Source organism: Pan paniscus, chromosome 10 (assembly GCF_029289425.2).
Source record: "Pan paniscus chromosome 10, NHGRI_mPanPan1-v2.0_pri, whole genome shotgun sequence".
Taxonomy (NCBI): domain Eukaryota; kingdom Metazoa; phylum Chordata; class Mammalia; order Primates; family Hominidae; genus Pan; species Pan paniscus.
Genome location: NC_073259.2, coordinates 14,141,760 through 14,166,997, shown reverse-complemented (window position 1 = coordinate 14,166,997; position 25,238 = coordinate 14,141,760). Strand labels below are relative to the sequence as shown.

At 42.7% G+C, this 25,238-nt stretch overlaps 1 protein-coding gene across 1 annotated transcript; it reads right to left on the bottom strand.

Annotated features, from left to right (window-relative positions):
• Positions 1–4,195: 4,195 nt before the first annotated feature.
• LOC100973698 (trifunctional enzyme subunit alpha, mitochondrial-like) lies at positions 4,196–8,042 on the bottom strand. The gene is given in 3 exon segments (XM_057299470.2): positions 4,196–4,924; positions 4,926–5,190; positions 6,138–8,042. Coding segments are annotated over 3 exon segments (2,070 nt in total). The 5' UTR covers positions 7,214–8,042.
• Between the last annotated feature and the right edge of the window lie 17,196 nt (positions 8,043–25,238).

Genomic DNA, 25,238 nt, shown 5'->3' with positions numbered 1-25,238 from the left:
CTGTAATCCCGACACTTTGGGAGGCTGAGGCAGGAAGATCACTTGAGGTAAGGAGTTCAAGACCAGCCAACTCCAGCCAATATGGTGAAACCCCGTCTCTCCTGAAAATACAAAAATTAGCTAGGTGTGGTGGCGGATGCCTGTAATCCCAGCTACTCAGGAGGCTGAGCCATGAGAATTGCTTGAACCTGGGAGGCGGAGCTTGCAGTGAGCCGAGATCGCACCACTGTACTCCAGCCTGGGTGACAGAGCAAGACTCCATCTCAAAAAAAAAAAAAAAAAAAAAAAAAAAAGAAAAGAAAAGAGGTGATTAGGTGATGGCAAATCAATCATAAATGGATTACTGCTGCTGTTATTGCAGGGGTAGGTTAGTTATCACGAGACTGGGTTTATAATAAAAGGGAGTTTTGCCCGATTTCTTCTCTCTGCCTCACCAGTTTGCTTGCACTTGCTGTCCTTCCACCATGGGATGACTCTCATCAGATGATGGCACCATGTTCTTGGACTTCTCAGCCTCCAGAACTGTGAGAAATAAATTTCTTTTCTTTATAAATTACTCAGTTGGTGACAGACTCAATAACACAAAATAGACTAAAACAACAACAACAATAACAACAACTTTTTAATAAAGTGTTCTGTGCTTTTTTTTTAAACAAACATCATATTCCCTGTGTGGTGGGAAGCAGAAGTATTATTATTCATATTTTTCAGACAGAGAAAAAGGTTTAATAAGACCTGACCAAGTTCACACAGTTTTGGTGCAGCAGACCCATGCCTGAATTCTAAAACTCTAAAACTTCTCAAAGATCTAAAAGTTCTGAAAGTTAATTCAGTTGCAGAAGGAAGACTCCAAGACAAAGGAGTAGTTTACTTGCTTGCCAAAGGCTTGTTTGGGAGGCTACACCTTAGAAAAACTGGAATGAAAAATACAACCTACTGAAAGAGAAACAAATTAGATTCCTAAAGTCACTAGACTTACTGTTTATCTGTTCGTGGTGGGATTTTTTATTTTTTATTTTTTAATTTTTTGAGACAGAGTCTTACTCTGTGGCCCAGGCTGGGGTGCAGTGGTGTGATCTTGGCTTACTGCAACCTCCACCTCCCAGGTTCAAGGGATTCTTACGCTTCAGCCTCCTGAATAGCTGGGATTACAGGCATGCACCGCCACGCCCAGCTCGTTGTTTTTGTATTTTGGGGTTTCGTTATTCTGGCCAGGCTGATCTGAAACTCCTGGCCTCAAGTGATCCTCCTGCCTTGGCCTCCCAAAGTGCTAGGATTACAGGCATAAGCCACCACAACCTGTCCGATTTTTTTTTTTTGTATATGGTTCTCATATCCTCAAAGATTATTACCCACCTTCAGAGATTGCCATTGGCAAAGTCAGAGTGCAGTTGTTTGCATGACAGAGTCAGTAACTTATGGAGGAGACTTGAAGATTTTATTTATTTTGGAAACTAGAACTAGAGGCTATGGCCCTGCTTATTTGTTTTCTTGCTTACCTCAAGGTGCAGAATGCTTTCATGTCCACTGGATGTGAAGTGCTCTCTTATTCAGAACTGAGGCAGAGAAACTTAGTGTGGTGGTTCCTGCCTATAATCCCAGCTACTCCACAGGCTGAAGCAGGAAGACTCCTTGAGCCCAGGAGTTCAAGGCCACCCTGGGCAACAAAAGGTGTGAGAGCCTTGTCTCACAAGCAAACAAACAAAAAAACAAGTTGAGTCAGAGCACAGGTGTATCTTTTGTTTTCACACATCACATACACTCCCCAGGAATTCTGTGGAGACTCAGCCAGTGGCTGTTAGCTATGAATCTGGCCAGAAACAAGAACCTGGAAAAGGCCAAAGAGGTTCCGATTTTTCCTCTTCTCGGAAGGGTAGAGAATCAGTGTGTTTACTGGCTCATCAGTCTTTCTCTTTATCCTGATTTCTTTGACTGACTCCTTCAGGAAGGATAGCCTATGTGTCAGAGCACATACGCTGGAGCTAGACTATATGGGTGCAAATCCTGACTCCACCTCTTCTACGGGGAGGAGGCCTATGCAAACCTACCCCCAAAGGCTGAGGGAGCTGAAAGGCCAGATAAAGAGGCAGACATGCCCAGTTTCTCAGCAAAAAAAGCATTTAATAAGAACTTAAAAGCAGAAGCCATGTCCCAGACATCTGCAAGATGATGGATCCCCTTGCTGTTACCCCAACCCAGACCCAGGGCTTACATACCATAGGGAAAGGGCATCCATGCTTCAGAAGGGATGTGTAGGACAATTGAAGGCCACCCCTCAGGGAAAGGCAAGAATGCTACCTGAATCATAGCCTATAATTTGCTTAAGGGCAGGATTCATAGTAAGTGCCTGTTTATGATAACGTCAAGGTTGTTTTAATCTAGGGGCTAGATTTATGGTAAATATGTGTTCTTAACAGTAGATAAAGTAGAGATCTTAGAGGTATTACTGGAACTGGGGGTTAATCAGAAGTCAACGTGGTGTTTTAGCAGCCAAGATGGAGTTACTTTAGCCTCCGCCCCACCGTTATGATTCAAACCATTCTATGCCTCACTTTTCTTATCTGTAAAAGAGATCAGTGATACAAAACCCTTAAGGCTACTGTGAGATTAAATGAATTAAGTGGTTTAGGGTAGCACAGGCACATAGGCCCTATGTAAATGTGAGTCATTATCCTTTAGTCAACAAACAACTTTTGAACACCAAGTGCCCAGGGCAGTGCTGGGATGCAAAGTTAACTAAGACATGGCCTCTGCATTTGAAGATTAAATTAGAGTCACTTCTTTTTTTTTTTTTGAGATGCTGTGTCACCCAGGCTGGAGTGCAATGGCACAATCACGGCTCACTGCAACCTCTGCCTCCCGGGTTCAAGCAGTTCTCCTGCCTCAGCCTCCTGAGTAGCTGGGATTACAGGCGTGCACCACCACGCCCGGCTAATTTTTGTATTTTTAGTAAAGACGGGGTTTCACCTTGTTGGTCAGGCTGGTCTTGAAATCCTGACCTCATGATCCTCCCGCCTCAGCCTCCCACAGTGCTGGGATTACAGGCGTGAGCCACCGCGGCCGGCCTAGAGTCACTTCTTTATTGCTCAAGTTGTTTCTTTCTGTTTTTAATAACACCTTTTGCCTCCTACAATGACATTCATTGTCTTGTTTTCTTTTCAGGTTTTTATCATTTTTGATAATAAAAAATAAAGTAATGCTTTAAATTATACTATAAATTTATCATGTGTCCTCCTGTTCAGGGAAGGCATACATCTGCTCACTGCCTTTAGTTCTCCTCTACGCATCTGCTGCCTAGTTTTGGCCAAGTGAACTTTCCACTGATATCCTGGGCTCTTTCCTCCCATTCCCATATCTATTCTTTCTTCTCCTCAGTCCCAGAGCACTTGTCATCTCTGCACCCCTTATTTATGGACTTTCTCCTCTGATTGTACAAACTAATAGCATCCCTAAAGAGAGAATAGCCCAGTCATTGCTTGTTTCTTTTTTCTGGCTATTCAGTCCCTAGAAGTCTCTGAGTTTAATCAGTTTTTTTTTCTTCTGGGGAAAGAGCTTTAATATCCTGGTACACCGTGGTGAGCAGAAGCCCAGGCAAAGCATCTACACAGGCAGGTGTGTGTGGTTTTGAGCCCACCAGGTCCCACTTTGTCTCATCACAGTCCCTCCCTAAGGTGCTGCCTAGAATTCTGCACGAACATTCTTACTCCCAAAGCACAGGGCTTTCTTCCAGCTTGCTTTTCGAAGGAGGCATTTAAACCAGAAGGACAAAGACAGAAGAAAAAGGAACAACCAGGCAGAGAGGCAGAGACGCTGACACAGAGTTCGGTTTTTACTGTTATGTGTTTGGCTGGGTGCAGAATTGCCCTCACCACCCCTGGCCACCCTGGCCTCCTGGGAGGAACAGGCAGAGATGGCTCCAGATGGCTCTTGGCTGCCACTCTAGGCCTCAGGGCTTATACAATGAGCACAGCGGGTTCCACCTTCCAATAGGAAGTGCAAACTCTAATTCACAGTCAGACTTCACCAGGAGGGAGAGATGGTCTTGGCTGAAGGCGCTTTAATCAGGGAGCAAACCCAGTGCCAGGGTTTGTCTTCCTTCTCGTTACTCTGATAAGTCTAGATGCCACTCTGTTGGAAAACCAGCACTGCCCACAGCTAGGGTTAGTGCACTGACTGAGCGAAGCATGAGACCTGCTCACTGGTACAACTTCTCGTTAGGGCTATTAGCATGGTCAGCTAGCAGCTAGCATGGAGTGAACTGTTTTCCATAGGCGGCCTCATACTTCTTGAGCCGGTCCACTATCTTCTGGGGGCCATACAGAGCCACAAAGCAGAAAGGCCCTCCAAAACAAGGCGGGAAGCCGAGCCCAAAGACAGCCGCGATGTCTCCCTCTGCAGGTGTGGCCAAGATCCCCTCTCGCAGGCACATCACTGCCTCATTCACAAATCTTGTCACCAGGCGGAACTGGATGTCTTCACCTGGGGAGACTTCAGACTTAGGAGGCATCTTTAGACTCACTAAGATACTATCCACATCAGAATTCAAATTCTTACTCTTCACACTCTCCTGATAGATGTAAAAGCCCTTCCCAGACTTGCGACCTAGGAAGCCCTTGGACACCATCTGTGTCAGCAGTTCTGGGTTTCCACCTCCAAACCGCTCCCCAAGGGCTTTGCGCAGATCTTCCGCCATATGTTTCGCTACATCCACGCCAACTTCATCCACCAGTGTGGCGGCACCCACAGGAAAGCCAAAGCTTGTGGTCAGGGAATCCAGCTTCTCCAGGTCAACTCCTTCCTGGAGGATTCGGATGACTTCAGACATCATGGGTGCAAGACACCTGGTGGTATAGAAGCCAGGTCCATCCATAACCACAATGATGACCTTCCCCTGCTTGAGACTGACTGCTACAGCTGAAGCACTGAGTGTCTTTGGAAGTTTTCTCGGTTGTGATCATCTCCAGCAGCTGCATCTTGTCCATGGGAGAGAAGTAGTGCATGCCAATCACCTTCTCAGGTCTTTTGCTGACAGCAGCGATTTCACTGATTGGGAAAGCAGATGTGTTACTGGCAAAGACACAGTGATCTGGAATCACCGCTTCTACTTCCTTTAGCACTCTGTGCTTAAGACTAAGGTCCTCAAACACAGCTTCAATCACCATGTCGACCTTTAAAACGTTGCTAATCAAGCTGCCCAGTTGAAGGGGTGGCCTGCCCCTCCACATCTGTGGGTGTTTCTCGTCGGGTGGGACAAGAGACTGAGAAAAGAAAGAGACACAGAGACAAAGTATAGAGAAAGAAAAGTGGGCCCAGGGGACCGGCGCCGGCACCGGTCTCTGAGTTCCCTCAGCATTTATTGATCATTATCTCTGCCATCTCGGAGAGGGGAATGTGGCAGGACAATAGGGTAATAGTGGGGAGAGGGTCAGCAGGAAAACATGTGAACAAATGTCTCTGCATCATAAACAAGGTAAAGAAAAAGGTGCTGTGCTTTGATGTGCACATACATAAACATCTCAATGCATTAAAGAGCAGTATTGCTGCCAGCATGTCTCAACTCCAGCCCTAAGGCGGTTTTCTCCTATCTCAGTAGATGGAATATACAATCGGGTTTTACACCGAGACATTCCATTGCCCAGGGATGAGCAGGAGACAGATGCCTTCCTCTTATCTCAACTGCAAAGAGGCTTTCCTCTTTTTCTAATCCTCCTCAGCACAGACCCTTTACGGGTGTTGGGCTGGGGGACGGCCAGGTCTTTCCCTTCCCACGAGGCCATATTTCAGACTATCACATGGGGAGAAACCTTGGACAATACCTGGCTTTCCTAGGCAGAGGTCCCTGCGGCCTTCCGCAGTGTTTGTGTACCTGGGTACTTGAGATTAGGGAGTGGTGATGACTCTTAATGAGCATGCTGCCTTCAAGCATTTGTTTAACAAAGCACATCCTGCATAGCCCTAAATCCATTAAACCTTGAGTCGACACAGCACATATTTCCGACAGGGTTGGGGGTAGGGTTACAGATTAACAGCATCTCAAGGCGGAAGAATTTTTCTTAGTACAGAACAAAATGGAGTCTCCTATGTCTACTTCTTTCCACATAGACACAGTAACAGTCTGATCTCTCTTTTCCCCACACCCAGTCAAGTTGCTGAAGATGGAATCCCTTTCAAATGATGTTAGAGCTTTCTTATTCACTTTATCATTCAATCCTTTGAACACTTGTTGCTGTCCATGGCCTAGCCTAGTGAGTGTGGCATCTTTAAGTATAGTCTTTAGCCTCTTATCCACAGAGACTTGGGTGATGCCTGCTCCCTTCAGCCCTTCACCAAGAATAGCCAGACGCTTAACATCCTTCTGTGGTGCTCCAAATTTATTCTTCTTGCACAAGACCTGACCATGGTAGAGACCCATCAAGGCCTTTGATTCACTGATCATTGCAAGCGATCCAAATTTCTGAGATTCAGAGAGATAACCAGCATCACTCCCTCGCTCAATTCCAGTCTTTACCACGTCAATTATTTTCAGAGGTGCAGGATAAAGGCCTTTAGTCTCCTTTTGCACTTTTTCTTCCACTTTTTTGTAAACCTGTTGCCTGACAAATGGAATAGTCATGGTGTACGCTGTCAATTTTTCCACCAATCCCTGGTCTCTCTTTGGAGAGATCTTCTTATCAGCTAGTCCTTTGGCAAAAGTAATTGCAACTGCTTCCAGGTATTCGATTGTCCATTCCTCTGGAGGTTTTATTCCCAGTCCCAGGGGTTCTACCAATTGGTCAACCAGTCCCATTTTCTTTGCGCTATCTGCATGAATGTTTCTACTAGTCAGCATCATGTCAAAAACAGCAGGCACACCCACCATTTCGGGCAGCCTTTGTGTGCCTCCTGCTCCTGGTAAGATCCCCAGCAAGACTTCAGGGGCACCTAATATTGTTTTTCCATCTTTTGTTGCTATTCTGTATTGGCATGAAATGGCAAGCTCAAGCCCTCCTCCCAGGCAGGATCCACTGATGGCAGCTATAACAGGCTTTGCGGCCTTTTCAAGTTTCTCAAATGTTCTCTGTGCTTCTTGTGATACCTGTGTTACTTCTTGAGGGGTCTTGCAAGTGGCTAACATATTGATATCAGCACCTGCAATAAAGCGGCCTGGCTTTGATGAAATAAGGACAGCATTTCTGATTTGATTAGTAGCCCAGACTTCATTCATAACTTCCATGAACTCTGAATGCAGCTCTTTACTCAGTGTATTTACCTTTGAAGTGGAAGACTTAATTCGAATAACTGCCACATCCCCTTTGACTCCATAGTTAATATGGGTTCTGGTCAGCAAAGCAGAAGACTCTGTAAAATTGCGGCGTATATAACCTTGGGATCAGAGGATCCTGAAGTCAGAGAAGCGGCTGAGGATGCCAATCGCCAGGTTGAGCTGAAGAGGACAGCAGTGAAGAGCACTTTAGCAGGGCCGCCTGAGCGGAGGACTTTTCCTCTTAATCAGGATTTTTAAAAATTAAGGTGAAATTGACATAACACAATATTAAGCATTTTAAAGTGTACAATTGAGTGGCGTTTGGTACATACAGACTTGTGTAACTACCACCTCTACTTTCTTTTTCTCTTTTTTTTTTTTTTTTGAGACGGAGTCTCGCTCTGTCGCCCAGGCTGGAGTGCAGTGGCGCGATCTCGGCTCACTGCAAGCTCCGCCTCCCGGGTTCAGGCCATTCTCCTGCCTCAGCCTCCTGAGTAGCTGGGACTACAGGCGCCCGCCCCCACGCCCGGCTAATTTTTTTTTGTATTTTTAGTAGAGACGGGGTTTCACCGTGTTAGCCAGGTTGGTCTTGATCTCCTGACCTCGTGATCTGCCCCGCCTCGGCCTCCCAAAGTGCTGGGATTACAGGCGTGAGCCACCGCGCCCGACCCAACCACCTCTATTTTCAAAACTTTTTCCTATCCCCAAAAGAAAACCTCATATTCCTTAAGTAGCCACTCCCTAGTCTCCTCTCTAGCCCCTGGGCAACTACCAGTCTGCTTTCTGCCTCTAGGGATTTACCTATCCCGGATATATTTTCATATAAATTAAATATTTCCATATAAATGAAATCATGCACAATGTGACTTTTCTAGTCTGTCTTAATCAAGATTTTAGGATTATTTGCTTGGAGCGTAAAAAACTAATTACAGAGCACATCCAGGAAAATTGTCTCAATAGGAGAATTTTGATTTTACTTATTTTTTGCTGTAGCCATACCTCCTTTAGGGAACCTATGGATGGAGGTCTAAAGTAACCTGAATGCACGGAGGTAGGGGCAGGCTGAATAAATTACCCAAAGTGCTGGCATGTACTGAGTGAGTTAGTAGTGTTGTTTTCTAACCATACTGAGATGGTTGACTCTTCCTTTCCTCCTCTGGTAACAAAGTGAAAAGGCCCTCATTGATTGGTAATTTTAGCCAATGTGTGGATATGGGCGGGGAGTGTGTGGATCGGTGACGGGTGGGTAAGAAGGGTGAGGGGTTGTGGGGAGGGGGAAACCGGCTGCAGTGTGAACTAAAGAATTTGGAGCTGCTGGCCGGGCGCGGTGGCTCACGCCTGTAATCCCAGAACTTTGGGAGGCCGAGGCGGGCAGATCACGAGGTCAGGAGATCGAGACGATCCTGGCTAACACGGTGAAACCCCGTCTCTACTAAAAAATAGAAAAAAATAGCCGGGCGTGGTGGGCGCCTGTAGTCCCAGCTACTCGGGAGGCTGAGGCAGGAGAATGGTGTGAACCCGGGAGGCGGAGCTTGCAGTGAGCCGAGATCGCGCCACTGCACCCCAGCCTGAGCGACAAAGCGAGACTCCGTCTAAAAAAAAAAAAAAAGAATTTGGAGCTGCTGATATCAATTCGTTTGCTTCTCAAATCTCATTAAGGACACTGATTTTAATGAAATCAAGAGGGGCTGTGATTTAATTAGTAGAAAGGCAATCACCCGTGCAGACCCTAAAAGAAAAAGAGAACCAAGGAGGAAGAATTTACCAACATGGTTCCAGGACTTCGAGGCTCTCTAGAAAGAAATATCTTTAGAGATGAAAATGGCAATTCTACAGAAAACATGTTGTTTCTAATATGCTATAATTTCCTTAGGAACTGTCCCTCGTCCATTTTAGAGCTAATTGGGTCAAGATTTATTCTACTAGTCTTTGGAATCATATCAGTCTTTACATTGCATCTCTGAGCAAACAACTAATATGGAATTTGGTCTTTGGACTGTATCTACCCACAAAGAAAAAAAACCCTGTGAAGAGTTCCATGTGATTGGAGGACCTCTAATTCTCCCTGGTATTTCAATTTGTTGAAAAGCGACCTCCTTTTCCCCATAACCCCATGACAGTTTAAAAAAATATATATTGTCGTTTTAGAGCTGGATGAGACTTTGGAGATCTTCTAGGCCAATATTTATCAAAGTTTGGCTCCAAACTGACCACCAGATTTGGAATGAATTATTGGCATGTTTTTCAAAACGGCAGAGCCCTGGGATGCATGAAATCAAAATCTGTAGAATCTGCAATTTTATGCACTCACTCACTCACACCAAAATGTGAGAACCATAAATCTACTCATATTTCATAACTAATCAGAAAACTTTGAACTATGGGTGCAGATAACTTGTTGATGGTGACAACTTATATTTTTGAAATATCTCGTCTTCTACTTTTTTTAAGGGAAGCTTTGAAGTAGAAAGACAAAATTTTGGTTATTCTTTTTTTTTTTTAATTTTACTTTGAGTTCTGGGATACATGTGCAGAACGTGCAGGTTTGTTGCATAGGTATACATGTGCCATGGTGGTTTGCTGCACCTGTCAACCCATCATCTAGGTTTTAAGCCCTGCATGCATTACGTATTTGTCCTAATGCTCTCTGTCCCCTTGCCCCCCATCCCCCAACAGGCCCTGGTGTGTGATGTTCCCCTCCCTGTGTTCATGTGTTCTCATTGTGCAACTCCCACTTATGAGTGAGAACATGCGGTGTCTGGTTTTCTGTTCCTGTGTTTGGTGATAATGATGGCTTCCAGCTTCATCCATGTTCCTGCAAAGGACATGAACTCATTCTTTTTATGGCTGCATAGTATTCCATGGCATCAACGTGCCACATTTTCTTTATCCAGTCTATCATTGATGGGCATTTGGGTTGGTTCCAAGTCTTTGCTATTGTCAATAGTGCTGCAATAAACATACATGTGCATGTGTCTTTATAGTAGAATGATTTATAACCCTTTGGGTATATACCCAGTAATGGGATTGCTGGGTCAAGTGGTATTTCTGGTTCTAGATCCTTGAGGAATTGTCACACTGTCTTCCACAATGGTTCAACTAATTTACACTCCCACCAACAGTGTAAAAGCATTCCTATTTCTCCACAGCCTCACCAGCATCTGTTGTTTCCTGACTTAATAATCACCATTCTAACTGGCATGAGATGGTATCTCATTGTGGTTTTGATTTGGATTTCTCTAATGACCAGTGATGATGAGCTTTTTTTCATGTTTGTTGGCCACATGAATGTCTTCTTCTGAGAAGTGTCTGTTCATATCCTTTGCCCACTTTTTGCTGGGGTTGTTTGTTTTTTTTCTTGTAAATTTGTTTAAGTTCCTTGTAGATTCTGGATATTAGATCTTTGTCAGATGGTTAGATTGCAAAATTTTTTTCCCATTCTGTAGGTTGCCTGTTCACTCTGATGAGTTTCTTTTGCTGTGCAGAAGCTCTTTAGTTTAATTAGATCCCATTTGTCAATTTTGGCTTTTGTTGCAATTGCTTTTGGTGTTTTAGTCATGAAGTCTTTGCCCATCCCTATGTCCTGAATGGTATTGCCTAGGTTTTCTTCTAGAGTTTTTATGATTTTGGGTTTTACATGTAAGTATTTAATCCATCTTGAGTTAATTTTTGTATAAGATGTAAGGAAGTGGTCCAGTTTTCTGTTTTCTGCACATGGCTAGCCAGTTTTCCCAGCACCATTTATTAAATAGGGAATCCTTTCCCCATTGCTTGTGTTTGTCAGGTTTGTCAAAGATCAAATGGTTGTAGATGTGTGGTGTTGAAATATCTCATCTTCTAATATACCATTATTAAATATGGCAGTTATCGTAAGATAATATTTTATAAAAACAGTTATTATTTATAGAGTAACTTCTGTGCAACATGCTGAGACACTTGTTTATGTTATTATTATTATTTTTTTCAAGACAAGGTCTCACTATGTAGCCCAGGCTGATCTCAAACTCCTGACCTCAAGTGATCCACCAGCCTCAGCTTCCCAAAGTGCTGGGATTACAGTCGTGAGCCTCCATGCCTGGCCTACGATATCTTTAGCTATCCTGCAAAATACTTGTTTCACCTCTAAGCCACCTCAGTATTTATGCCTGAACATAGGAATAATAATAGTTCCTACCTCTTGGATTTAAAAGAGATACTATGTGCAATGTGCTTAGCACAGAATCTTCCATAAAGTAAGTACACAATAAATGTTAGCTATTATCACTATTATTTGATCGCATTTTATACATGGAAGAACTGAAACATATGACATTAGGTAACACATTCAAAGAAATATGGAGCAGGAGGATGGATAGGAAATGGTGGAGACAGAATTCAAATCTCTACGTGCTAGATTACAAAACCTAACTTTTCCCACTACTCTATGTCTTATATGTGCATGATCAGAGGAGGTTCCTTAGTTCATTTTCCCATTAAAAATAATTCTTTTGTTTTAGCCCTTTGCCCAGTCCTAGATTTTTGATACATTCTTGTTTACTGTTCTCTCATCCTTGAAGAGTCCTGGGCAGCTGCACAGCAGAAGTTGAATGAGTAATTCCTGTATATGCATAAAGGCCTGTCATTCAACTTCTTCATACCCCAGAGAAGTTCTATAATATGGCTGGCAGTAAACTGAGAAAAACAAAAATCGGGGAATGCAGAAGTAGAAGCACTCCAAAAATCACACTTTCACCCACACAGACTCCTTTTTGGGCTCTTTTTAAAAACAACAAAGTATCATATTGAACAATCTAGCTGGTGTCCAAAAATAGTGGCCTGGGGAGTCACTGCCGGAGCATGCTGGCCTCAGACACAGGAATGTACACCCTGGAGACTCCCAGGGGAAGTCCCCATTTTAGCTTCACACAGTGGCCATAATGAAACCTCACCTTGTGCTTCTCATGGTGAGGATTAAGTGGTGAAGTCCAGATGTGCACCAGCAGCACAATTTCCAAGTCATGTTATTTTTGTTAAAAATGGACTAGCCAGGTTGTGCTGTGGTTTTTCAATAGAAGTTGGTGAGGGGAGACAGTAGTTAGTAAGGAAAATAACTAATAGCTGAATGAAACCCCACAAAATTGTTTTTTAGTCTCACTAACTCCAAATCCCCCAAAACAGAAAATGATTCTGTAATTATAAGAGATATAATTTTTCTTCCCTTAGAAGAAGCAAGGTGAACAAGGAATATTGCTTTCTAAGAAATAAAGTATTTTCTTATGCTGGACAAATCATGTTTCCTTAACATAAAGAACTTTATGGTTACATGTAAATTAGTTAACTCTGGATTTTATTAGAGTTTTACTTAAGAAGATTATGTAAAATATGAATAACATCTCAATTTTATGTAATCATAGCTTTACTATGAGCCTTCACTCAAACCAGACTGAGCTCAAGCAGTTGCTAAAATATCAGAAGCAAGTCCTCACAACCCTGCTGTTCCTGTTGCCTGGAGAGAAGATGACAGCAAGGTTGTGAGGACAACAAGCTCATGCTGTTCCTGTCACCTGGAGAGATGAGAAATTTTATCAAGCATATTTTACATATCCCAGATGCCATGCTTTCATATTCACACACAGTAGCTAAGAAAACCATCAGGATGACTTTGTGAGGAAGGAATTCTTTCCCAATGCCATGCATTTCCTAAGTGACAGTGCCAGATCTGCTGGGCGCGGTGGCTCACTCCTGTAATCCCAGCACTTTGGGAGGCCAAGGCAGGCAGATTAATTAAACCCAGGAGTTTGAGACTAGCTTGGGCAAACATGGCGAAACCTTGTCTCTACAAAAAATACAAAAATTAGCTGGGTGTGGTGGCACATGTTAGTAGTCCCAGCTACTCAGGAGGTTGAGGTGGGAGGATTGCTTGAGGAGCTGGAGGCTGCAGAGACCTATGATTGCACCAGTGCACTCCAGCCTAGGTGACAGGGTGAGACCCTGCCTCAAAGAAAAAAAAAAAAGGGACAGATCTTGGGCCCAAGTCTCTCTGTCTTCAAAGACCATGCTGGTTTCATTACACTATACTCTAATCCCAGAATTCTCTGCCCCATCATCAATGAAGATAAATGAAGAGTCAAATATTTTTTATGCATTTCACTATTCAAATGATAAATAAATGTGCAAATCCTATCTATTCATCAAAGTCTCAATCAAGCACTGCCTATCATGAAGCTTTTGATTATTTCAATTATTTTGATTATTATAGCTTCTATCTACCATGATTTTCTTCTTCCTCTGAACTCATGCCACCAAGTGGATGATGCATATCCTGGTACAGCTGTCCTTTGGGAATCACGAGGGATTGATTGGTTCCAGGACCCTCCTCAGATACCAAAATCCGAGGACACTCAAGTCCTTTATATAAAATGGCATAGTATTTGCATATAAGCTACACACATACTCCTGTATACTTTCAGTCATCTCTAGACTACTTATAATACCTAATACAATGTAAATGCTATGTAAATAGTTGCTATACCATATTGTTTTAAAAATTCATATTATTTTTAATTGTTATTTTGTTTGTTTTTCAATTATTTTCAATCCAAGCCTTTGGAACTCACAGATATAGAAGGTCAACTATGCTGGGTTTGTACAAGAGAGTAAGAGAGGCCAGGTGCAGTGGCTCATGCCTGTAATCCCAGCATTTTGGGAGGCTGAGGCGGGAGGATTGCCTGAGCCCAGGAGTGCAAGACTAGCCTGGGCAACATAGTGAAATCCTGTCACTGTAAAAAATTTAAAAATTAGCCGAGAGTGGTGGCACATGCTTGTGGTCCTAGTTGCTCGGGAGGCTGAGGTGGGAGGATCATTTGAGCCCAGGAGGTTGAGGCTGCAGTGAGCTGAGATTGTGCCACTGCACTCCAGCCTGGGCAACAAAGCAACAAAGCAAGAACTTGTCTAAAAAAAAAAAAAAAAAAAAAAAAAGGTAGGAGACCACAATTTGGAAAGTTTTAGCAAGAATTCATGCTTTTTACAGAGCATTAGAGAATCATTGTTTCTCAGTTTTTTCCCCATTAAACTGTCTATAAAGAAGAGTAAACTAAGAAATGCTGAGCATCTGAGGGTATAATTGCAAATCACTCAGCTTACTTGGAATCTATGTTTTATCTTTAAAAGTTTCATGATGCTATATTAGCAACCACACTGGTAGGCCTGCTACATGTGGGTTTACTTTGCAGACAGGGGAAAATAAAAATTGTTGAAGTCTTCCGTGTCTTGAGGCCTTTTCCTTTTCTCATGAGAGCAGAAGATAACATGGGGAAAAGAGAGGCCGGGTGCAGTAGCTCACATTTGTAACCCGAGCACTTTGGGAGGCCCAGTCAGGCGGATGTCTTGAGTCCAGGAGTTCGAGACCAGCCTGGACAACGTGGCATAACCCCATCTTTACAAAAAATACAAAAATTAGCCAGGTGTGGTGGCGGGTGCCTGTGGTCCCAGCTACTTGAAAGGCTGAGGTGGGATAGCCCAGGAGATGGTGGTTGCAGTGAGCCAAGATTGTACCACTGCACTCCAGCCTGGGTGGCAGAGGGAGATTCTGTCTCAAAAAAAGAAAAAAAAAATAGGGAAAAGACATAAGTATAAGGAAATTAATGTGCATATTACATTCTTCTCTAAATAATTTTTTAAATAAAAATGTTTTCCTCTAATTTTTGGGAAACCTTTAGGTTCCAGGAAAGCACGGCATATCCATCCTGTGGCTTCGACTTATCCTTGATCGATTGCTGCACCCTCAAAAAATAAGCATATCTCCAGATATGCATGTCCCATTTTGAAAAGCATAGGGCTAGAGAAACCTAAAGTTCCTTCAACTTTGAGATGTCATGATTCAGTAATTTTTAGATTTGTCTTTTATAGCTATTTATTTTAATATCATCAGTCATTTAAGCATTTTGTCTTTTTTTTTTTTTTTTGGCAGAATCTCGCTCTGTCACCCAGGCTGGAGTGCCATGACACAATCTCGGCTCACTGCAACTTCTGCCTCCCGGGTTCAAAGGATTCTGCTGCCTCATCCTCCCGGGTAGTTGTGATTACAGGCATGCACCACCACACCCGGCTAATTTTTGTGTTTTTAGTAGAGACAAGGTTTCATCATGTTGGCCAGGCTGGTCTCAAACTCCTGACCTCAGGTAATCTGCCCGCCGGGGTCTCCCAAAGTGCTGGGATTATAGGCATGAGCCACCATGCCTGCCTTTAAGTATTATGTCTATTTTTAAAGCTTTTAACAACATTATAAACTGCTTGAAGAACTATAATGCACACCAGTATTCACCTTCGATGTTCCCCTTATGCTCTCTCATAATAGGCCTTTAATAAATATTAATCAGATGAATGAATTTCAGCTTTCAAAGGTAATCTTCATAAATTCGTCATAAAATCACTTTTTTAAATTGCCCCCAAAGGGGTAGAACATCAAAACAAACAGAATATTTGTTTCTCTCCAGGAACTTTATTTTCAAATGCTGAATATCTAAAACCGATTGATATATGTTAGAGAGAATCTTTTTTGCAGTCTATACACTGAAAAGATTTTCAAAACAGAAGGAGACATTATACAGGAATGTAGACTGTATTTTGTGTTGTGTTTATTAGGTTTTGCCAACACTATATCAAATATATTTTATAAAATAGAATAAACAAATATCCACAGATAATTCTGCCAACAGAGCCTCTTTTGATAAAGCAAGGAGCTCCAAGGAAGTAAAGGTCCACGTTTCAATTAGATTTAGATTTAATACTTGCTAAGTCAACTGTCTACATTTTTGGGTGGAAGACAAAGTCTTTCTTGCATAAGCCATTTATTGAGTTTGCCTGACATATACCAATTCTAAATGATATAGTTATGTGGCGGCGGCAGGGGGATCTTTCTCCGTAGCTCTGATGAAGGTTTCTAAATTGATATGGTCAAATAGATTAAGGTCTGTAGGATTGATTTTACCAGCTTGACAGTATTGCATGGGCTTTGGAGTAAGGCTGATGCTTTCAAATCTCAGTCCCAGCTTTTCTGCTTTCTAGCTGTTGGCTGAACTTGTTAGATAATGACGTTTTGTGTAGAGAATGGGATCACTCCCCAGTCAGACGCTGAGCAGGAAGAAAGAGGGCCCTTGTCACGGAAGTTATTGGGCTTTAAAAAATAATTTCAGTTTCAGTAAGGATGTGATTGTATGTGTTTAAAGGAGGTGCGATTAAGAAATACGTGATAGGCTGGGCGTGGTGGCTCACGCCTTGTTATCCTAGCACTTTGAGAGGTCGAGGTGGGCAGATCACCTGAGGTCAAGAGTTTGAGACCAGGCTGGCCAACATGGTGAAACCCCGTCTCTACTGAAAATACAAAAAAATTGGCCGAGTGTGGTGGTTCGTGCCTGTAATCCCAGCACTTTGGGAGGCTGAGGTGGGTGGATCACTTGAGGTCAGAAGTTGGAGACCAGCCTGACTAACATGGTGAAACCCCATCATTACTAAAATGCAAAAATTAGCCTGGCTTGGTGGCGGGCGCCTGTAATCCCAGCTACTCAGGAGGCTGAGGCAGGAGAATTGCTTGAACCCAGGAGGCAGAGGTTGCAGTGAGCTGAGATCCCGCCATTGCACTCCAGCCTGGGTGACAGAGCAAGACTCTGTTTCAAAAAAAAAAAAGAAAAGAAAAGAAAAAAAAGGAAAAAGAAATATGTGATAGATACAAAAATCCTCAATAAAATAGTAACAAACCAAATTCAACAACACATCAGAAAGATTCTACACCATAACTAAGTGGGATTTATCCTTTGGAGTGGTTTAACACATACAAATCAATCAATGTGCTATGTCATATTAAAAACCACATGATCATGTCAAGAGATGCAGAAGCATTTGACAAACTTCAATACTCATTCATGGCAGAGAAAAAAAAACGCATCAAAATAGGTATAGAAGGAAATTCCTCCGCACAATAATAGCCATTTATGAAAAGCACACAGCTAATATCAAAATTAATGGAAAAGCTGAAAACTTTTTCTCTAAGATCTGGTACAAGACGAGGATGCCCATTGTTGCCACTTCTATTCAACATAATGCTGGAAGTGCTAGCAAGAACAATCACACAAGAAAAATAAGAGGCATCCAAATTTGAGAGTAAGAAGTAAAATTATTTCTCTTTGTAGATGACATAATTCTGTATGTAGAAAACTAAGAAGTACACACACAAAAAAACGATTAGAACTAATAAATTCAGTAAAGTTGCAGGATTAAAAAACCAACATACAAAAAGTAGTTGCATTTATTTACAAGAACAAATATCTACCCCAAAAGGAAATCAAGAAAATAATTTCATTTATGATAGCATCAAAAAGAATACAATAGTTAAGAATAAACTTAACCAAGGAGGTAAGAGATATATACACTGAAACTTATAAAACATTGATGAAAGAAGTTGAAGAAGATGACAAATAAGTGGAAAGATATCCTGTGTTCATGGATTAGAAGAGTTAATATTGTTAAAATGTCTATATTGGCCTGGCACAGTGGCTCACGCCTATAATCGCAACACTTTGGGAGGCCAAGGCAGACAGATCATATGAGCCCAGGAGTTCGAGACCAGCCCGAGCAACATGGCAAAACCCCATCTCTACAAAAAATACAAAAATTAGCTGGGCATGATAGCACATACCTGTAGTCCCAGCTACTCAGGAGGCTGAGGTGGGAGGATCACCTGAGCCTGGGAAATCGAGGCTGTAGTGAGCCATGATCGTGCCACTGCACTCCAGCCTGCACTCCACTCCTTCAAAAAAAAAAAAAAGTTTATACTAAATAAAGGGACATAGAGATTAAATGATTAAACACAATTCCCATCAAAATTCCATTTTTCAAAGAAATAAACAATTTTAAATTTGTATGGAACAAAAGACCCTGAATACACAAATCAATCTTGAGAAAGAAGGACAAAGTTACAGGCAGCATACTTTCTGATTTCAAATTATAGCACAAAACTATGGTAGTCAAAACTGCATGGTACTGGCATAAAAACAGACATGTAGACTAAGAGAATAGAAAACTCCCTAATAAACTCCAGCATACAAAGTCAACTAATTTTCTTTGTGTGTGTGTGTGTATGTGTTTGAGACAGAGTCTCTGTTGCCCGGCCTGGAGTGCAGTGGCATGATCTCAGCTCACTGCAACCTCCACCTCCCAGGTTCAGTGATTCTCCTGCCTCAGCTTCCCAAGTAGCTGGGATTACAGGCATGAGCCACCACACCTGACTAATTTTTGTATTTTTAGTAGAGACAGGGTTTCACCATGTTGGCCAAGCTGGTCTTGAACTCCTGACCTCAAGTGATCCACCCACCTCAGCCTCCCAAAGTGTTGGAAATACAGACGTGAGCCACCACACCCCACAAGTCAACTAATTTTCAACAGGGGTACCAAGAATACACAGTAGGGAAAGGATAGTCTCTTCAATAAATTGTGTTAGGAAAACTGGATATCCACATGCAAAAGAATGAAATTGGACCCTTGTCTTACACCATACACAAAAATCAACTAAAATGGATTAAGGACTTAAATAAGGCCTGAAACCGTAAAACTACTAGAAGAAAATGGGAGTGGGAATGGGCAGCTTCTTGACGTTGGCCTTGGCAATGATGTTTTTGGCTATGACACCAAAAGAATAGGCAACAAAAGCATAAATAAAAAGTGGGACTAAATCAAACTGAAAAGCTTCTACACAGCAAAGAAAACAATCATCAACATGAAAAGGCAACCTGTAGGTTAGAAGAAAATATTTGCTAATCATATATCTGATGAAGGGGTTAATGTCCGGCTAGGTGCAGTGGCTAATGCCATATAATCCCAGAACTTTGGGAAGCTGAGGCAGGAGGATCACTTGAGCCAAGGAGTTTAAGGTCAGCCTGGGCAACAAAGTGAGGCCTCTATTCCTACAAAAAAAGTATAAAAATCATCTGGGCCTGGTGGCTTGTGTCTGTAGTCCCAGCTACTCGGGGGGCTGAGGCAGGAGGATTGTTTGAGCCTGGGAGGTCAAGGCTGCAGTGAGCTGTGATTGCATCACTGGACTCCAGCCTGGGTGACAGAGCGAGACCCTGTTTCAAAAAGGAAAAAAAGGTAGACAGGGGTTTAATATCCAAAATATATAAGGAATTCATACAACTTAGTACCAAAAAAAAAATGTCAACCTAAAATAATCAAAAGGGTCAGAATCTAATTTAAATAAAGTTTATTCAAGGACAAAGTTTGAAGACAGTCCATTCAGAAACACCAACTCCAAGGAAATGGAGTCAGTGTTCTGAACTAGGGAAGTTAAAGTATCATTTATATAGGCAGAGACACAGGAGTTTATGCACAATTACAGCATTTTTCATACAAGGTTGGTGCATAGTTATAACAATTTGATTGATTATAGGCAGTGTTTCTTTTTGGGAAGGGTACATATTGCATCTTTTGCAGATGGTGTAATAGTCATATGTTTTCTGTCATCTGGTCTAGGCAAAGCAAGACGACAAAGGAGAAGTTAATCTATGATAAGGGTCATTAATTAACAAGGCAGGAGGTTTTTGTCCTTGACGTCATTTAATTTTCTCTAGTTACTGTACAGGACAAGAAAAATAAGGAAGTGGGTTAGTCTATAACTTGAGAAGCAGATGTTGCAACCATATGTGACTCAGATCACAGTCACATCTCTCTCAAGGCTTACAGTGTTTCTGGGGTTCCAACAGCTTTTTAAAATTTTTTTGAGATGGAGTTTCACTCTTGTCGCCCAGGCTGGAGTATAATGGTGTGATCTCAGCATACTGCAACCTCCGCCTCCTGGGTTCAAGCAATTCTGCCGCAGCCTCTTGAGTAACTGGGATTACAGGTACGCGCCACCACACCCAGCTAATTTTTGTATGTTTAGTAGAGATGAGGTTTCACCATGTTGGTCAGGCTGGTCTCGAACTCCTGACCTCAAGTGATCTGCCCACCTCAGCTTCCCAAGGTGCTGAGATTATAGGCGTGAGCCACCGCGCCTGGTCCACAAACAGCTTTTAAATCATATTTATTCTCACATAGATAACCCAATTAAAAATGGACAAAGGACCTGAATAGACATTTCTCAAAAGAAGACATACAATTGTCCAACAAGTGTATGAAAATGTGCTTAACACAGTAATCGTGAGGGAAATACAAATCAAAATCACAATGAGATATCATCTCTGTGAAATAATAAGAATAATATATATTTGGTCTCTGCCCCTGGTTCCTGGCACAGAGTTCCTAAAGCCCTGAGAATTTCCTGAGTGATAAGAGCATCTGACACAGAGCTTTCGAATAGCTTGGAATTTCTGGATGACAGGAGTTTGTTTTCTTCTAATGAGATGACTCCTGGTAGGCTCTAGGAGAGGTGCCAGTCCCCAGAAAGACCAAGTCATGACTAGAAGCTTGGAATTTTCAGCCCCACTCCCCATTCTCCCGAGAGAAGAGAGGGGCTGGGAATAGAGTAAATAATTAATCGTGCCTACATGATCAAGTCTCCATAAAAATCCCTGAAGTATGGAGTTCAAAGAGCTTCTGAGTTGGTAAATATATCTGTGTAGCAGGAGGGTGGCACACCCCAGCTCCAGGGGACAGAAGCTTCTGTGCTCAGACCCCTCCAGTTCTTACCCTCTGTACTTTCATCTGGCTGTTCATACGTATCTTTTTTTTTTTTTTTTTTTTGAGACAGAATCTCGCTCTGTCACCCAGGCTGGAGTGCAGTGGTGCGATCTCAGCTACTGCAACCTCTGCCTCCTGAGTTCAAGCGATTCTCATGCTTCAGCATCCTGAGTAGCTGGGACTACAGGTGTGAGCCACCATGCCGAACTAATTTTTGTATTTTTTTAGTAGAGATGGAAGTTTCATCATGCTGGCCAGGCTGGTCTCAAACTCCTGGCCCGAAGTGATCTGCCCACCTTGGCCTTCCGGAGTGCTGGGATTACAGGCATGCGCCACCGCACCTGGCTTGTATGCTTTATTATATCCTTCATTAGCATAATAAACTGCTAAAAGTTAAGTAAGTGTTTCCCCGAGTTTGCTAAGCCAGCTTAGCAAATTAATGGAACCCAAGTCATGGGTTGTAGGAACCTCTAAGCCAGTTGATCAGAAGTACAGGTCACAGCCTGAAATTTGAGATTGGCATCTGAAGTGGGGGCCATCTTGTGGGACTGACCCACAATCTGTGAGGTCTGATGCTATCTCCAGGTAGATAATGCCAGAATTGAATTAAATTATAGAACACCCAGTTGATGTCCACTGGAAAACTGCTTGGTGTATGGGAAAAGACTGGCACACATCTGGTGTCAGAAGGGCTGTGTTGAGTGGTGTGTGAATGTGGAAGAAAAAATAGTCAGTTCTTCCTATTATATACTTTCTTTTTTTTTTTTTTTTTTTTTTAAGACGGAGTCTCACTCTGTCTCCCAGGCTGGAGTGCAGTGGCACGATCTCTGCTCTGTTGGCCAGGCTGATCTCGAACTCCTGACCTCAGGTGATCTGCCTGCCTCGGCCTTCCAAAGTGCTGGGATTACAGGCGTGAGCCACCGTGCCTGGCCCCTATTATTGGGTTTGCATTTTAAATTTTTAGTTTTTCCTATCTCTTAACCTCACACCTGTTAGAATGGCTATTACCATAAAGACAAAAGAAAACAAGCGTTGGTGAGAATGTGGAGCGAAAGGAAACTTTGTACGCTGTTGGTGGGAATGTAAATTGGCACAGCCGTTATAGGGAACAGTATGGAGGTTTCTCCAAAAAAAAACACTAAAACTAGAACTACTATATGATCCTCAAAAATTTTAATACAGAACTACCATATTGAGCAATCCTGCTTCTGGGTAAATACCCAAAGAAAACGAAATCAGTGCCTTGAAGAGATAACTCCATGTCCACTGCTGCGCTATTCACAATAGCCAAGATATGGAGACAACCTACGTGTCTGTCGACAGATGAATGGATCAAGAAAATGTGGCATGTATATATATATCAGAATAAGAATATCATTCAGCCTTAAGAAAGGAGATCTTGCCATTTGCAACAACATTGATAAATCTGGAGGACATTATGCTTGGTGAAATAAGCCAGACACAGAAAGAAAAATACTGCATAATCTCACTTATATGTGGAATCTTAAAAAGTTGAACACATAGAAGCAGAAAGTAAAATGGTGAGCCAGCCACAGTGGCTCACGCCTGTAATCTCAGCACTTTGGGAGGCCGAGGTGGGTGGATCACTTGAGGCCAGGAGTTCGAGACCAGCCTGGCCAACATGGTGAAACCCCCGTCTCTACTAAAAATACAAAAATCAGCTGGGCATGGTGGCACATGCTTGGAATTCCAGCTAATTGGGAGGCTGAGGCAGGAGAATCGTTTGAACCCAGGAGGCGGAGGTTGCAGTGAGCTGAGATCACACCATTGCACTCCAGCCTGGGCAACAGAGTGAGACTCCATCTCAAAAAAAAATAATAATAAATAAGAAAGAAAGTAAAATGGTGGTTAGCAGGCATGGGGAGGTAGGGAAAATGGGAAGATGTTGCTCAAATGGTACAAAGTTGCAGTTATACAGGATTAATAAGTCTAGAGCTCTATTGTACAGCATGATGACTACAGTTAAAAAATATTGTATTGGGCCAGGTACAGTGGCTCACACCTGTAATCACAGCACTTTGGCTGAGATGGGAGGATTGTTTGAGCCCAGGAGTTCAAGACCTAACTGAGCAACATAGTGAGATCCTGCCTGTACAAAAAAACAAACAAAAAAATTAGCCCAGTGTGGTAGCGTGCAGCTGTGGTCCCAGCTACTCGGGAGGCTGAGGTGGGAGGATTGTTTGAGCCCAGGAGGTCAAGGCTGCAGTGAGCCAAGATCGTGCCACTGCACACCAGCCTAGGCAACAGAGTGAGACTCTGTCTCAAAAAAAAAAAAAAAAAAAAAAATTGTATACTGGAAATTTTCTAAGACAGTAGATTTCAGACGCGGTCACCACACACACATATCCATACGAGGTTACTATGTGAGGAGATGGATAAGTTAATTAGCTTGACTGTAGTAATCATTTCATTACAGATATCAAAACACCATGTTATGCACCTTAAATATGTGCCGTTTTTATTTAAAACAATAAAACAACCCAATTGTGTGTACCTGTGTGTTATTCTCTTGACAAATGGGTGAAAATATGATAAAAGCCCAGCTCGCATCTGAGGATACAACTTAAAGGGATTAGATTTCAAATTCCTGCACCTTCCAGTTGACGCTGCAGATGAATTAGGAGTCTCCATTCTGCTCCTTGACCAACTGTCCTATAAAACTGAGAGTGCCAAAGGCAACTACCATCTACTATCTTGCTGGTGCCCTGAGGAATTTTTTCAGCAATAATAATTTAGACAAGGCCAGGTGCAGTGGCTCACGCCTGTAATCCCAGCACTTTGGAAGGCTGATGCGGGCAGATCACTTGACCCCAGGAAGTCGACACCAGCCTGGTCAACATGGAAAGGCCTCGTCTCTAAAGAAAAATACAAAAATGAGCTGGGTGTGGTGGCACATTCCTGTAGTCTCAGCTCCTCGGGAGGCTGAGGCAGGAGTGTCACTTGAGCCCAGGAGGTCAAGGCCTGCAGTGAGCCATGTTCATGTCACTGTAGTCCAGCCTGGGTGACAGAGAGAGACCCTCCTCAAAATAATAATAATTATTATTACATAATTATTAGAAATAATTATAATTATTATTTTGAATCTCATGGCTAATTAAAAAATAATTTAAACAGATTATTTTACTTGTCTTTAGTTTACTTAGGAGTGTATTTTAAGTGATAAGTGCTAAAGAGAAAAATAATTTAGGGGATGGAGGCAAGGGAGTGTCAGAATGGTGAGATTTTGTTGACATTTTAGATATGGTGACTAGGACAAATCTCAAATACCGGAGAGTATTTGAATAAGGACATAAAATATATGATGGTGTAAGCCACAGCCATACACAAAAAATAACATTTCAGCAGAGGGACCTCAAGGGCAGAGGAAGGAGTATGCACTCTTTGCGTGAGCAAGGGAGAGAGTGGAAGGAGATGCAGCCAGAGGGGTGAAGCAGAGCAGATGGTAGAGGGGCTTGTGGGCCATCTCAGGCTGCTGGCCTATACTGAGAGAATGGGAAGCCATGGAGGGTTATGACAGGGGAGTGACATGACCTTAAATATTCCAGAAGGAATACTCTAGTTGCCATGTGGAGAACAGACTGTAATCGAAGAAGGGGGAGGCAGGAAGGCCAGTTGGGAAGCAAAATGCAATAATCCAGGTTGCTTGGACCTGGAGGTAGTGAGAAGTGGTCAGTTTGTGGCTATATTCTGGAAGCAGAGATAACAGGATTTGCTAATGGAGTGTGCATGGAATTTAAAAGAAAGAGAGGAGCTGAGAGACACTCTGCCCAGGTTTTGCCAAGCAATTGGAAGAATACTGCTGTTTATTGAGATGGGAAAGACGGCAAGAAGAGCAGGTAAGGCAGAGAACAGGGGTTCTGTTTTAGACAGGCTGGAGGTGCTCAGACATCCAAATGGAGATTCTGAGAGGGAAGCTGGACACACTTGTCTTGAGTTTAAAGAAGCGGTCTGATAGATTTGCCTGTGTCCCCACCCAAATCTCATCTTGAATTGTAGTTCCCACAATTCCCACATGTCATGGGAGGGACCCAGTGGGAGGTAGTTGAACCATGGGGGTGGGTCTTTCCCATGCTGTTCTCATGATAGTGAATAAGTCTCACAAGATCTGATGGTTTTATAAAGGGATTTCCTCCTGCATGAGCTCTCTCTTGCCTACCACCATGTAAGATGTCCCTTGCTCTTCTGCCATGATTGTGAGGCCTCCCCAGCCATGTGGAACTGTGAGTCAACTAAACCTCTTTCCTTTATAAATTACCCCGTCTCAGGCATGTCTTTATTAGCAGTGTGAGAACAGACGAATACATGGTCCAAGCTAGGGCTATTGATT